General features: G+C 51.2%; 1 protein-coding gene across 1 annotated transcript in view; it reads left to right on the top strand.

Annotated features, from left to right (window-relative positions):
- Positions 1-15,043, top strand: part of LOC125306527 (vacuolar protein sorting-associated protein 13B-like) — a 341,904-nt gene that overhangs the window by 309,434 nt on the left and 17,427 nt on the right. The window contains 8 exon segments of the mRNA XM_048261942.1: positions 724-879; positions 3,618-3,722; positions 3,724-3,764; positions 3,766-3,871; positions 6,454-6,537; positions 7,582-7,757; positions 11,109-11,288; positions 15,028-15,043. The exon segment at positions 15,028-15,043 is cut by the window's right edge and continues 192 nt beyond it. Of these exon segments, the coding sequence (XP_048117899.1) occupies positions 724-879; positions 3,618-3,722; positions 3,724-3,764; positions 3,766-3,871; positions 6,454-6,537; positions 7,582-7,757; positions 11,109-11,288; positions 15,028-15,043 (864 nt within the window).

The raw sequence follows: 15,043 nt of genomic DNA, 5'->3' as shown, positions 1-15,043 counted from the left end.
CTGCTCAGCCTTTAATGGATGAAGATGGCTCCGTTGTGTAAACTGTGTATTACTTCACTTGTTTGTCCAGCCCGTCGCTTGACAAGATCACGGGCAGTGATAGAAAGCCTCGTTTTTATTGGAGGCTTGTTTAGCGCGAGAGGGGAGAGCGAGCATCAGAAGCCGCCCGCATCTGGGAGTGTTTCTCAAGCGGTTTTCTATTCAGTTTATTGTGTGTGACCCGCACGAGCCCATCACTCCAACTGCCGCACACCCTTAAGCACGCTTAGCTCCATAAACAGGAAGCGTTTTATTCTTAACAAACAATCCGTAAACACTCCCCCTTTTGTTTACTTGCCATGTGCACCAGCATAAATAGGAACCTAATTAGAAAAGGGATTTGTGCTGCTTGGTAGTCTTTTGGTACTCTGTTTGGGCACACACATCACATCTGTGTCTGTGTGTGTGTGTGTGTGTGTGTGTGTGTGGTTTACATATTACGAGGCATCAGATAAAGAAAATCAAACAATTCAAAAAAATTCTATTTTATGCAGTCTGTATATTTTAAGAAGTTGTGGATACCTTTTCTCTCCATGTTTATCCTCTTGGCTTGGATTGCAAAATGATTAGATTATACTTTGAGCCTGATTTTTTTTTCCAATTAATACATGTATGTTTTATGTGTGTGTGTGTGTGTGGCTGTGCGTGATTGCGTGTGTGTGTGTGTTTGTTGTGTTCCTCCAGCTGCTGCACATCTGTATCGAGGGCTGGGGGAACTGGCGCTGGTCGGAGCCCTTCAGTATCGATAACGTGGGGACGTTGCTGAGGACCATCGAGTACAAGGGCCAGACCGCCTCCCTCATCATTAAGGTGCAGCAGCTCAGTGGCGTCCAAAAGCAGGTAAAACACACACACACACACACACACACACACACAAACACACACACACATACACACAACATATTCTATGCCCATTTTATCTTCTAAGCTATTTTCGTTCTATGCCCATTTTTTTCTCTCTGTCATTTTCTCTTTCACTCTTGCTTTTTCTCCATCTTGCCCAATGTTTTGTTCTTCACTTTCTCATTTCTCACCGCTCTCTTTTTTCTCTCTCTCTCTCTCTCTCTCTCTTCCTCATCTCAGCCTCCTCTCTTCCCTCACCTCCCCTCTCTCTCCCTCTCTCCTCCCTTCTCTCTCCCTCTGAGTCACCGTTCTTTTCCAGATGTAACTCTCTCAAACTAAGCATCTAAAAACATCCTCTCGCACTAAACGATGGCTACTGCTCACACAGAGCACACACATTACACGCACAGCGAGCATGACTTCACTGCTGTCCCTCATCTCCTGTTGTTATGAGCTGGATAACTTAGCATTTATTTAGGAAATATTTACAAACTTTAATTAGTCTTAGATCGTCATGGATAATTAGACGGTGAATTGCGCAGACGATGAATTGCTAGTATTTTGTGAAATATACTTATATGAGTAGATTGTTGGAAAGCGCTCCAGTAATTGCTTCCATACTGAACTAAAGGCCATTGACAATAAAGAGGTCTGACGCAGGTCAGCTCTTCAACTCCAGAGCCTCCACCCGCCCTCCGTCCATCCTCCGTCCTCCTAAGCCCCTCCAGCAGGACAACAAGTCCACTCAGGAAGTCCAGGCAGCGGGCGCTGCGTCATGCTTCTCCGCTCGGAGGCGGACGGCTGAAAGTGGGATGTTTTAATTGTAAATAAAGTGCTACAGGAGGCGAGTGCGTCTCTGGCCCGGAGAGGTCTCGTAAAGCATGTTCCAGCCCTGTTTCCTGGAAATGCAGCAGGCGCAGGCAGACGGTGGGGGAAAGTGCAGACTCTTTGTTGTGTAAACACTGTCAAGTGTCACACACGCCCCCCACCCCCCAGCCCCATCTCTTTCTCTCTCTTTTTCTCTTTCCAGCTCTATATCCCTCTCTCTTTCCCTTTTGATCATTTCTCTCTTTCTCAACCCCCTCCGTTCCCCTCAATTCTCTGGGGCAGTGTCCTGTCTGGTCACTGCATTGCCCCAGTCAGACATGTTGTTTTCATTGGTGGGAGATGTTGGGGGTAACCCACCCCCATCACATCTAATCCCCCCATACGAACAAGACAGCTTATGACAGCAACAACATGCACACATGGCGCATCGCTCCCCAGACTTGTTTTGTTTTAGTTTTTTTTTTTTTTAGTTGTTTTTCCTTATGAGAGGGAATCACTGAGTGTTGTAGGCAGGCATCAACAGCAGTCAATGTTAGGCTAGCGTTAGCGCCACGTTCCACTCCACTGCCCTCACAATCCCCTCTCTAGAGTTGGACGCGCCTGTACGGTAAAATGTTTGTAACGCTACGGAGTACCATTAGTCCTGTGTGTGTGTGTGTGTGTGTGTGTGTGTGTGTGTGTGTGTGTGTGTGTGTGTGTGTGTGTGTGTGTGTGTGTGTGTGTGTGTGTGTGTGTGTGTTGAGCTTTCCAAACATTAGCTGCAGTACTAAGAGTAGTCGTGTAGGAACGTGGTAACTCACGTCAGCTTGTCTGAATGCTCGAAGACCTCCAGCAGTGCTTTGCGTGTGTGTTTGTGTTTGTGCGTGGGTTGGTAGTTGATTTCAGATGCATGTGTGATGATTTAAGTCCACTATGGGGATTGTTGGGGCTGCTGACGTGTGTCCAGCATCCCTTGTGGGTGTGTGTGTGTCGTATCTCTGAGTGGTAGAGTGACATGATTGGCCGAACATCTGGCTCCTGCTGACGGGAGACGATGATTGATGAGAGGCGGGGTCTTCCTTAACTACTGGCCCGCGTCCTCGCCAGGGTCATTATCGCCATGGCGACCAGCAGGGGGAGAGCAGCCAGAAGGGGAAAATGGGAAAAACGATCAGCCCCGCATGGCAATTAAGAGCATCAGCTCCAGATGAGCTGTGTGTGTGTGTGCAAGTATACAGGATGGTTTGAAATGATTGTTAGTCGTTGTGGGTGTAGTGAACATCTGTGTCTATGTAGGTTTACCAGATGTGTGTGTGTGTGTTTGTCAGTGAAGAAACTCTGGAATGTGCTGTGTGGAACTGGACTGGACTGAATGTGCACTGGAATGTGCTCCTGCATGCGGTGTGTGCATTTTGGAAAGATGTTTAAGACGTTCAAGACATCTTGAGTGACAGACAGTGATCCACACGGACAATCAGTGACCTGCAGAATCCAGTCAGAATCATACTCATGTTCTCCCATACACACACACACACACACACACACACACACGCTCACACACAGAGACACGTACACACACACACACACACAAGCATAATCATACTCTCAAATGTGCACATACAACATACTCTCAAATACCCAGTAGACTCTCAAATGTGCACCCTGATGCTTGTTCCTGATTCTAAAACTGATTGTTCCGGTCCTTGATTGTGATTGGCTGAATCGCGTTCAATGCCGTTGTAAAATCCAGCATAAACATACACCTTGACCGCATTTCATACAAAAGTTAAAGTAGCTGCGTATCGACGTTGCTTGGCACATTCCCATCATCCTGACATATGGATTTATGACTGATATGTTTTCACTCTTTCTTCCTTTCTCTCTCTCTCTCTCCCTCTCCCTCTCTCTCTCCCTCCCTCTCCCTGCAGGTGGTGATCTGCGGGCGGCAGGTGATGTGCAGTTACCTGGGCCAGGCGCTGGAGCTGCGGCTGGTGCAGCACTACGTGGGCGCTGACGGCCAGACGGGGTGGTCTTGAAAGCACGGGCTGCCTGGGCGCCGCGTGCAAGCTTCCCTCCCCCACTGGAGGACAGCGAGCTGACCGAGCTGTGTGTGCGAGCGCGAGGCGACGAGGACTGGTCGCAGGACGTCCGACTGGACCGTCGGGAGAGCTCAGTTGTGCAGGTGAGTCAGTGACAGGTGGACAGACATGTTACAGGCGCATCCCTTGGCCACTCAGTCACATCCATTGGTGCTTATACACTTACACAGACACATACTTAGATAATTACAAGCACAGACATGATATCCAGATATAGGCCCTCACACACTTCTATTCTGTTGTTAGAAAATACACATATGCACTCACTCTACTCTCCTCACCTGACATTTGGCCCTGCTGCTCTGGGTTAGTCCCTGACTGTGCTCAGTGAGTTTTACGTCACTTTACGTCACTTCCCTTCGCTTTACAGCATGTTCTCCTCCATCCACCCTGACTGATGCCTCTGGTGCTTTGAGTTGGCCCATGCACCACTGCTAATGCATCAGAGCTTCTGTGCTTCTGACTTAACACGGCTTCCAGCTCTGCCGTTCTCTCACACGCTAACGCTACCCAAAACAGCAGCTCAGTCTGGCACCGACCCGGCTCTGATGTGGCTCTGATGCGGCCCTGATGTTTATCTGCTGAGTTGAGCTCTTCCTCATCAGGCGCGGGATGTTTCCTATATGGCTCCCCATCCACAGCCGGGCCCCGAATCAAAGCCCTGGCACAGGGCTCACAAAGCTTCTGTCATCTCCCAGTGCCTTTCAGCAATCTTCTCATTTGTCACAGCCCTCTCTCTCTTTATCTCTCTCTCTCTCTCTCTCTCTCAGCCAAGGGTAAAGGTTTAGTTAATAAAACTTAACCCTACGGTCTCATCTCACTGTCTTGCAGTGTCTTACACTGTCTCTCATCTCTTATCTCTCTCTCTCTCTCGCTCTCTCTCTCTCTCTCTCTCTCTCTCTCTCTCTCTTTCTTTCTCTCTTTTCTCTTCCTCCGTCTCACTCTGTATTTGTCTCTCCTCTTCCACTTGAGTCACTCTCACTTCATAGACTCTCCCTCCTCCCTGTCTGTCTGCCTGTCTGTCTGTCTGTCTCTAGTGTCCTTTACACCTCTTTTCTTCCTCTGTTCTATTTTACATCCTTTCCACATTATTCCCTCTGCACTCTCTCTCTCTCTCTCTCCCACTCCTTCACTTCTGCCTGTCTTCCTTTCCCCTGTGTGTGTCAACTTCTCTTCTTTACTGTTGCTTCTTGTTCTTTCACTCCCCCTCATTCTCTTTAATATGCTTTTAATAGAAGCTGCTTGCCATTACATCCTCCTCTCTCTCTCTCTCTCTCTCTCTCTCTCTCTCTCTCTCCCTCTCCCTCCCTCCCTCCCTCCCTCCCTCTCTCTCTTTCCTCTTTCTTTTGTGAAGAAGGCCAGCATGACCTGATCCAACCAGCCTGTTTTCCAGCAGATCAAAGTTTCATTGCACATTCATCTTCCCTCTGTCTCTACTTCTCCCTCTCTCTCTTTCTTGCATTCTCTCACTTATTCACTCTCTTCTTTTATTCAGTTATTCCCTATCCCTCTCTCTCTCTCTCTCTCTCTCTCTCTCCCCCTCTCCCCCTCTCCTAACAGCTCATCAGCTCATTCCACTGAGAGGCAGTGAAAAACAGTGTTGTCAGAACTCAGTGTTCATCACGCCTATTTTTTCTGTGCCCCCCACCCCCCTCTGTCAATAAAGTCCCATGTTGGCCATAAATTACCCAGCTTGTAACAGTGTTTGGCATCCTTCAGGCCTAACAAGCAGCCAGGACAGAGTGGGGATGGGGCTGGACCAGCGAAACCATAAATGTATTAAGCGTTCAAAAGGTCGCCTTTTCGCTCTTTAAATCTTCTGAGGGCCTGACCGCCCACAAGAGCCAAACAGCTTGGGGACCGTCGCTTTTCAGCGCACCCGCACGAGGTGTCACAGCCCCCCACACCCAACCCCCTCCCCACACACACACACACACACACACACACACACACACACACACACACACACATACAAAGCCTTGGAGGGATTTTCTCTTTAAGCACAAGAGATCTGGGAGTACAGGGAGAGGCCAGAGCAGGAACACGCAGAGCTGGAACTTGCTAATGTGTTTGGAGTCCTGCTCATAAACATGGTATCGCTTGCCGGTGGGCCCCACTCTCAGGTCACTGTCAACCTGCCCGGCGCCGGACGAGCCCCGCGTGGTGCTAATCCTCACTGTAAGCCACGAGGCCGTCAGAGATGTTAGTCATAGGGTGGTCATCACTTTATCATCTGGCTATGGTTGGTCACGCCTTGCCTTAATCTGTTGGATTAATCTTTTTCAAGTTGATTCACGTGTGTGTGTGTGTGTGTGTGTGTGTGTGTGTGTGTATTATGTGTGTATTATGCGTGAAGTACAGTGGAACAAATAAGCGTTGATGTCAGTGCAGTGGTGAGTCCATGCAAGTGCTCTCCTCCTGGACTGAGCTCACACTCACGCTTGTGTGTTGGTGATACAGGATGATTTTTTGTCTCCTAGCAATGAACTGGAGAGTTTGAGGATGCGGGGCTCTTTGTCCCAGAGATGTGTAGACGTGTACTAACCCTCTCTCTTCCCCTCACATGCATTTCTCATTGTTATTCTCTCTCTCTCTCCCTCCCTCTCTCTCCCTCTCTCCCTCTCTCCCTCCCTCCCCTCTCTCCCTCCCTCTCTTCTCTCTGTAGGTGCCTTGTTCCAATGGCTCCCTGCTGAACGTGTGGTGTACCCTGATCACACTGGAAGCAGACACCCACATGCAGCAGAGAGTGGTGAGTGTCGCCGCAATGCGCCCCATCCCAACACACACACTCACACACACACACACACATACACACCGCTGCTCCTATCCCCTCTGGAACGCCGTGCATTTCTGTGTTAGCATATTCCCTTACAGTCAAGAGGCTCCGCAGACTCCCGCTACATAATAGCTCTGTTTCTATCCTCTGCTTTTTTGTCATGTAATCTTCTGGTCAGGCTGGCGCAATCCCCATTGCAACTCACATTCGCACAATAAGTCCTCCTGCCCACAACCACTGTGAGATGAACGTACTGTATAGGGACAGCTCCTGGCCTCTCAAACAGTGTGTGTGTGTGTGTTGTGTGTGTGTGTGTGTGTGTGTGTCCTGCTGTCTCTACATGGGATTGGGTTGTGGATGGGGGTGGGGGGGGGGAGGTAGCCATGTTCTCCTCCACCACAGACCACTCAGGGTTAGACTGCCGTGGCACGGATTCCACCTCCCCCCCCCCCCCCCCCCCCTTCAGCTCTCAGCCCAATGGTTTTTCCATGGGCGCTGGCCCACAGCTCCCAGAATGCCTCTGGGCAGGCGGTGTCTAAGCCCAGCAGGAGATTTACTGGCCGCTGGTGCAGTGGAGACAGCGCTGCTGGATTGATGGCCTGCTGCTGACATGGTGTTGCTGTGTGCACTGTGTGTGTGTGCTGTGTGTGTGCTGGCCTCTCCGTCCTCTTGTTTACGCTGTACAACTTTTGCTGTTTGCTGTTTTGCTGTCTATGTCTGTGTGTGTACTGTCTATAATGCGTGTGACTTGAATTTGTGTGTTGTTGGTGGGTGTCCATGGGTATGAGTGTGGTATTTATTGTCCTATCGTGTGTGTGTGTGTGTGCAGGTGTGTGTGTGTGTGTGTGTGTGTGTGTGGCGTGTGTGTGTGTGTGTGTGTGTGTGTGTGTGTGTGTGTGTGTGTGTGTGTGTGTGTGTGTGTGTGTGTGTGTGTGTGTGTGTGTGTGTGTGTGTGTGTGTGTGTGTGTGTGTGTGTGCGTGCGTGCGTGCGTGTGTGTGTGTATCTCTGCCCCACAGGTGGTGTTCAGTCCTCTGTTCATTATGCGGAGCCACCTGCCGGACCCGGTCATCATCCACGTGGAGAAGCGCAGTCTGGGCCTGAAGGAGAGCCAGCTCATCCCTGGGCAGGGACACGAGGAGGCCCTGCTCAACGTGGAGGCCGACCTCACACACCACCTCACCTTCCAGGCCAGGTACGCACGCACGCACGCACGCACACACACACACACACACACACACACACTCATGCACTCAGTCAAACATGCACACACGTATATACAGTAGATATCCGTTTCAACTCATCACCTTGATCAACTTGCTTAATTACCTTTATGTTGCATGTCACATTACGCTTCTTTAGCATCAGTCCGTACTATAATCACTTTGGGTGCGTTCGTAAATTGGCGCTCCGAGCGACAACTAATCATTCGTAAATTCGGATTTATCGTGTGTTTATTCAGAGTGTCACACTCGCGGAGCGTCCAGAGCGTGTTAGATTGAATTTGCGAACGCACCCTTTAATAGGAGCCATTTCAGATCCTAGTGGGGAGTGTACATTGTATGAGTTGGCCAGCTCTTGTGGTCACAGTAAGTGTTGGCAGCCGATGATCCCTCAGCATGTAGCAGTGGCCCAGTGGCAGAGAGCCACATTGGGAGATGAGCTGTGAAACTTTGTGCGACTGGGCTGTAGTCTCGTGTGTGTGTGTGTGTGCGCTGTGTGGGTAAAGGGAGTGCGTCGCGTGTGTGTGGGGCGTATGCATGATGAGTGTGTGTCGTGCAGGTGGTAAGGGGTGCAGGCGATGCAGTGTGTGTGAGTGGATCGGAGACGGTTTGTCTGCCATAGGCACTGAAGCTGCCCCTCTCCCAGATCCCTGCCTGCTGCTCGGCCTGCTCCAACACTCTGAGGTCTACAGTGACCTTCTCTGCTGTCCCAGAACACTCACACCACACCTAACCCAAATATGCCACCACAACACACGCAAACACACACAATCAGCACTTGACCCAAACCTCACACCTCTGGACACACACACACACACACACACACCCACCATCCATGTTGAACACCCAATGTCTGCACTCACACACACACACACACACACACACACACACACACACACACTGTTCACCCCATGACACAATCCTCTGGCCACCCCATGACACAAGCCTCTGGCCACACGGACACAGAAACGCCCGCTGCCAGTCCCTGCCAGCCCCCTGCAGGCTGCAGTTAGCACACACACACACACACACACACACACACACAGACCCAGCTCCAGCTCCACACAGCTCCTCTGCCTGCCGCCTCCTCAGGATCCAGCCCAGGCGCTGCACATCCAGCCCTAACTGCAGCTCTATGAGATAGTGTGCTAACACACTGCAGGCTTTCATCCATCTTCATGTGCTGTGTCACTGTGTGTGGTCCCGCCACATTTAGATCAGTGAGTGCGTGTTACCAAGAGCGTGTGTGTGTTAGACTGTTAGAGATTAGGCTTGTGTATTTGAGAAAGTGTGTATGTGTTTGTGAGGTTGGGCTTGTGTGTTTGAGAAAGTGTCGCGTCGCGTATGTAAGGCATGTCGCGTCGTTGGTTGCTCTGGCGTCGCGTGCATTCGTTTCGTTCGCTCGGCGGCCTGTGCTTGGTTGCCAGTGCGAGTGTGACCGGCCACACCTCATCATGGGCAGAGCAACAACTCTCCAACCTCATTACCATCGCCACACACACGCACGCACGCACACACATGCACGCAGACAGAGACTGACACAAAAGTACACACATTCACACACACGTTTTCCCTCTCTCCATCTTGCATAATGACACAAACACACAATTAGAAATGTCACAGAAATTATAACACACCAAACTTACACCCTCCCACGCTCGCACACAAACACACACACACATCCTCCTTGTCACGCAATCATGCACACACACACACAAAATCTCTCCAAGGGTTTTACTCATACGAACATTCATTCATACACACACACACACACACATACACACACACACTGTCTGTCCTCCTCCTCTCAAACAGACCCTAATCTGACCCGAGACAGGTCAGTGCTGTATCTTCCCTGGTCAGCATTTGCTGCTCTCCTAACTGGATTTGTCTGCCTGCTCATAGCACCCTTCTCTCAAAACACACACACACACACGCGCACACACACACACGCCGACCCATAGAACTCTTCCTGAAAAAATTCCCCGGCGTCTCAGATGTCCGTTGGTCACTGTCTCCTCTTTCCCTCCTGCAATTTGTGCATTCCTTTGGTCCATAATGGGCCCAGCGACCAGTACACTCCTATCCCCCTATCTGCAGTTTGCGGTCTCCTAGGAGCTTCCTCAGACCCAAAACCCTTGTTCCCTATCTCTCTCTCTCTCTCTCTCTCTCTCTCTCTCTCTCTCTCTCTCTCTCTCTCTCTAACATTCACACACACACTCTCACACACACACACACACTATCTCTCTATTATTATCTCTCTCTCTCTTCTCTCTCTCTTCTATCTCTCTATTTCATTTTACACACACACACACACACACACACACACACACACACACACACACACTTCTCTCTTTCTCTCTCTCTCTCTTCTCTCTCTCTCTCTCTCTCTTCTCTCTCTCTCTCTCTGTGTCTTTCTTGGAAATCTTACCCCTAAATCCTCCATGTAAAATCCCATCACATGGACCTCTCAAATTGCATCCCCCTCCCTTACCCCACCCCCCCACCCAACCCCCATCCCCCACCCCACCCCACACGCACCCCACGGAGAGTCCACCCCACAGCTCCACACCCCCAGCTTCCCATGGCTCCGCTGTCCTCTGCTGACCCGCGCAGCCCCTCCGTGTCCGTTTATAGCACAATGTTCTCTATTAATATCCGCGGCCGGGGCCCCGCCGCAGAAACTGGGGCCGCTCGGCCAAGTGGAACTGGATGCTCCAGCCGCCGTGAGATGCTTGGCGAGCCTGTGGCGGGGGCCGCGTTTGACCGTCGTCTGGGCCGGCGCCGATCCAGTAAGGGTAGCCTTTCTGTTGTTACAGCTGAAGCTCCGCGCGCGCCGCGCCGCTCCTTTCACCTCGTCTGGCGGCGGAGATCATGTTCTGCGCTGCTGCGCTGCCTCCGTTGTCTGTCGCCGCCGCTGCCGCCGCCGCCGCTGCCGGTACGAGCGCCCGAGGGCAATAGCGAAGGGTCACGGGGGGCCGGCTAAGCGTTTCAGCAGCGTCAGCAGCGGTCGCCGGGGAAACGTGAGAGCGTCGCTCGCCGCAGTGCCTCAGCAGAAGTCTCTGAACACGAACATGTGTCATAAAAAACAAACAGGGTGTGCTGAGAGTGTCAAGTAGTGTGGGAGAATGTGTGTTTTGTGTTAAGAGTCAGACCAAAGTACAATTGATCTTTTCTCTTTCTGTCTGTCTGACTGACTGTCTGACTGTCTGTAACTCTCCCTCCCTCCTTCTGTCTGTGTGGCTGATGTGTGTGTGTGTGTGTGTGTGTGTGTGTGTGGCTGGTGTGTGTGTGTGCGTTTGCATATGTGTGTGTGTGTGCAGGGAAGACGAGGACGCCTCTCAGTGTGCGGTGCCCATCTCGTCCAGCCTGATAAAGCAGATTGTGAGTAAGGCTGCACCGGAGGAGGTCAGCCTGCAGCAGCAACCCATCCTGCTGGACTTCTACGGGGTGAAGACCTCCGGTCGGCCAGCCTGGCCCTACACCAGCAAGGACACGGACAGGTACTATCAGCACCCACAGCTCAAAGCTCAGCGCTCTATGGCCACAGCCTGAGCATAGGTCACTGGACCAGTAGCCAGCTCAGCACAGCAGGTCCTTACATATCAGTAAACTGCAGCCCTCGCTCGAGTTCCAGGACTTTAAACACAGACCCATGTGGGATGGATGTGAGGGGTGCAATCAGCATCATAGTCCAGCATGGGATTGGGATTACCCACATCATAGAGCACATGGTGGTGCCCTAGTCACACTCAGGTGTGTGTCTGTGTGTGTATGTCTGTATTTGTGTGTGTGTGTCTGTGTGCGTATGTCTGTGTCTGTGTGTGTGCATGTGTGTGTGTGTGTCTGTGTGTGTGTGTGTGTGTGCCAACTGTGGTTTCCTTGCTCCTGCTGCTGCTGTTGATGATGATGAGTGCTGGTCTCTGAGTCAGGAGCCAGGAGACGAAGAGCAGCGGGCAAGCACAGAGAAAACAAGAGGATCAGAGTGAGGAAATGAGAACCAGAGCGCAGGACACAGAACAGGCCGAGAGGAGAGAGAGGGATGCAGAGGATTGGACACGGCTGGCTCACTGTTGTTTTTTGGCAGCACTCAAGGCCACAAGGGCACCTCTGCCTCCCTCCACTGGTCCCCACTCCTCTCCTCTCCTCTCCTCTCTTCTCCTTTCTTCTCCTCTCCTCTCTTCTCCTCTCTTCTCCTCTCCTCTCCTCTCTTCTCCTCTCCTCTCCCCTCCTCTTCTCTCTTCTCCTCTTCTCTCCTCTCCTCCCTGCCTCCCTCCACCGGTCCCCTCCCCTCTTCTCTCCTCTTCTCTCCTCTCCTCTTCTCTTCTTTTCTCTCTTCTCCTCTTCTCTCCTCTCCTCCCTGCCTGCCTCCCTCCTCTCCTCTCCTCTGCTCTTCCCCCTCTCTTTTCCTCCCCTCCCCTCTCCTCTCCTCAGTCTCCCCATCAGAAGGTCCCACTTTACTTTAACAGCCTGTGGTTCACTGTGCTTTCCCCAGTCATTAATTAATACAAAGCACTTCTCACATAACCCCAACCCTAAGCAGCTAAATAATCACAACAGCATGCGCTTCCATAAAAAGACACATTGCATAAGAGGCACACTTTAGGACTTGTGATTAATGAAGTGTATAGTTGTCATGGTGGCTGGAACATCCGATGGGAGCCTAGTTGCCTTCTTCCTCTCCTGTTCTTCTGGAAGTCCCTGGAGTCCTTTCCAGAGGTTCCAATTCGGGTTTGATTGCTCATTCCTGTGGCAGCTCGCAACTCACATGCACGCACACACACACACACACATCAAAGCTGGCCAAGGTTTGCTGAGCACACCTGGTTTAGCCAGTGGGGTGGGGGCAGCTGGGCTGGAGTGTGTGGGTTTGGAGCGGGCCCAGCACAGGGAGCCTGGGTATGCCTGGCCAAACCATGCCAGAGTAGTACACATGTGAACAGCTCGGTGAACTCAGTGACGGGGTTGGTGACTTTTGTTTTTGCTCTGTGCCGTCTGAAGAGAAGAAGGGAGAGGGAAGTGGAAGAGGAGAAGTGAGGAGGGATGGGGAGAGGAGAGAAAGCAGAAAGGAGAGGAGAGGAGAGAGAGCAGAACAGAAAGAGTGGAGAGTGGAGAAGTGAGGAGGGAGGGGAAGGGATGAGGGCCTTTTGCCCTCTTTGGAGGAGAGAGGAGAGGAGACAGGGACTTGTTGTGAAGAGCAAGATCCGTGCAGGAAATGTTGCTGAGTGGGCTAATGGAGTAAGTGGGGGGGTTGGGGTGCGCCACCATCGTCCACTCAGCACCCCTATCCCTGCAGATTAGAGCAGATCCCACAACTGCCACTCGCTACACCAGACAACATCAGACATCTACTTCCTCAATGTCTCTCAGACCCACACAAACACACAAACACACACACATCTCCCATACACACACAATGTACGATAATGGATAATGCATCTCTGTGCGCACATCAGTCTCAGTGACAGTGGGAACATGCTGTCTCTCTCCCTGCTCTCTCTCTCACACACACACACACACACACACACACACACACACACACACACACACACGTTGGCTGGGGACCGGAGGCCATGTGCATGTCTGTGGTTGTGGTCGTGTCCTCCTCTGCCTCCCTCCGGTCCCCACAGAGCTGCTATCTGCCTCAATGGGGTTGGATTACTCTGGCATGCATTAACCAACCATACACACACACACACACAGTACACTTCCAAACATACACACATTCACACACACACACACACACACACACACACACACAAACACACACACTTCTGCACACACACATCTACATGCTCACATACACACCACATACGCACACAATTGCACACACTCAGACACACACACACACACACACACACACACACACACACACACACACAAAACCCTTGGTGCCTCCCCGGATCCCCCCACTCAGCTCAGATCCAGGGCCCGTTTCCCATAGAAGTGGCAGCTCGAGCAGGGCCCAGAGAACTGCCATGGCCTGCACACACAACCGACAGAACCAAACACTGCCACGTAAAAAAAAAAACCCGCCCGTGCCGCTCGCATATTAGCCCTGATTCCTATCTCTAAAGAGCGTGTTTGAAAAAGTCACTTGGCCTGCGGATGAAATGCGCCGTTTAATTAGTATATTTTTCCTCGGCCGATAACATTTATGTAGCGTGTTGTTTTGACAAGAGGTTTGGCCTTCTTTTACGCGCTAACCGCTCACTTGGCTCTCGGCAGTGAAATATCGCATCTTTGAGGCCGCGGGGGGTTGTGTTGAGGATGAAAATGTAAATGTTATTTTTTCTTCTTTCAGGCGGGGGCACGAGAGAAACACCTCAGTAATGAGGAGAAGGAGGGGGGGAGTGAGGCTGTGGCTGTCAGATTTCACACTTCACCCAGCTCCCCTCTCTCTCACACACACACACACACACACACACACACACACACTCACTCTCTGGAGGAGGCTTACTATGGGCAAGGAGACACGTCTCCGACTACCTTTCCTCCTCTGTCTCCCCCTCTTTGTTTCTCTTTCTCTGCCTGAGAGCTGGAAATGTGATTTATTGGCTGTGCATATTCTCACCCTCACCTTTGGTCATGCCCCAAACATGGAGACAGACAAAAGAAACAGAGGGAGAGAGGGAGAGAGGGAGGGGGGAAGAAAGTGATAAAAGTAGTGGATGTGTTTGGCACTGGTTCACTAAAGGAAGTTCAGGGTTCATGGCAGCCGTTTGAACGGCTCTGTGAAGTTGGCACTACAGACGGAGAGAGGCACTTTGATAGGTGCCTGGCCTGTGGCTAGTGACTGACTGACTGACTGTGTGTGTGTGTGTGTGTGTGTGTGTGTGTGTGTGTGTGTGTGTGTGTCGTGTGTGCGAGCGCTCGTCCGTCCGCTCTTTTCATCCTCTGCCATTCTTATGAGAGCTGAGAAAACACTGTTTTACTGACTGGGTGTGTGTGTGTGTGCGTGTGTCTGTTGTACAAGTACTTGTCAGTGTGAATTACATCAACTGAAAGTGTGTTGAAAGCATATATTCACATAATATGTGTGTTCATGTCTATGTGAAGGTATACCACTTATGCTCTCTGTGTGTGTGTGTATGTGTGTGTGTCCTTGTTTATTATTTTCTGTGTGTGTGTGTGTGTGTGTGTGTGTGTGTGTGTGTGTGTGTGTGTGTGTGTGTGTGCGCGCGCGTGCGCGTGCGTGTGTGTGTGTGTGTGTGCGTGCGTGTGCGTGTCTGTCCTGTACAGGTCAGGGCTGGAGACG

The sequence above is a fragment of the Alosa alosa genome, chromosome 13 (genome assembly GCF_017589495.1).
Source record: "Alosa alosa isolate M-15738 ecotype Scorff River chromosome 13, AALO_Geno_1.1, whole genome shotgun sequence".
Lineage (NCBI taxonomy): Eukaryota > Metazoa > Chordata > Actinopteri > Clupeiformes > Clupeidae > Alosa > Alosa alosa.
This window is presented reverse-complemented; position numbering and strand designations above follow the sequence as displayed.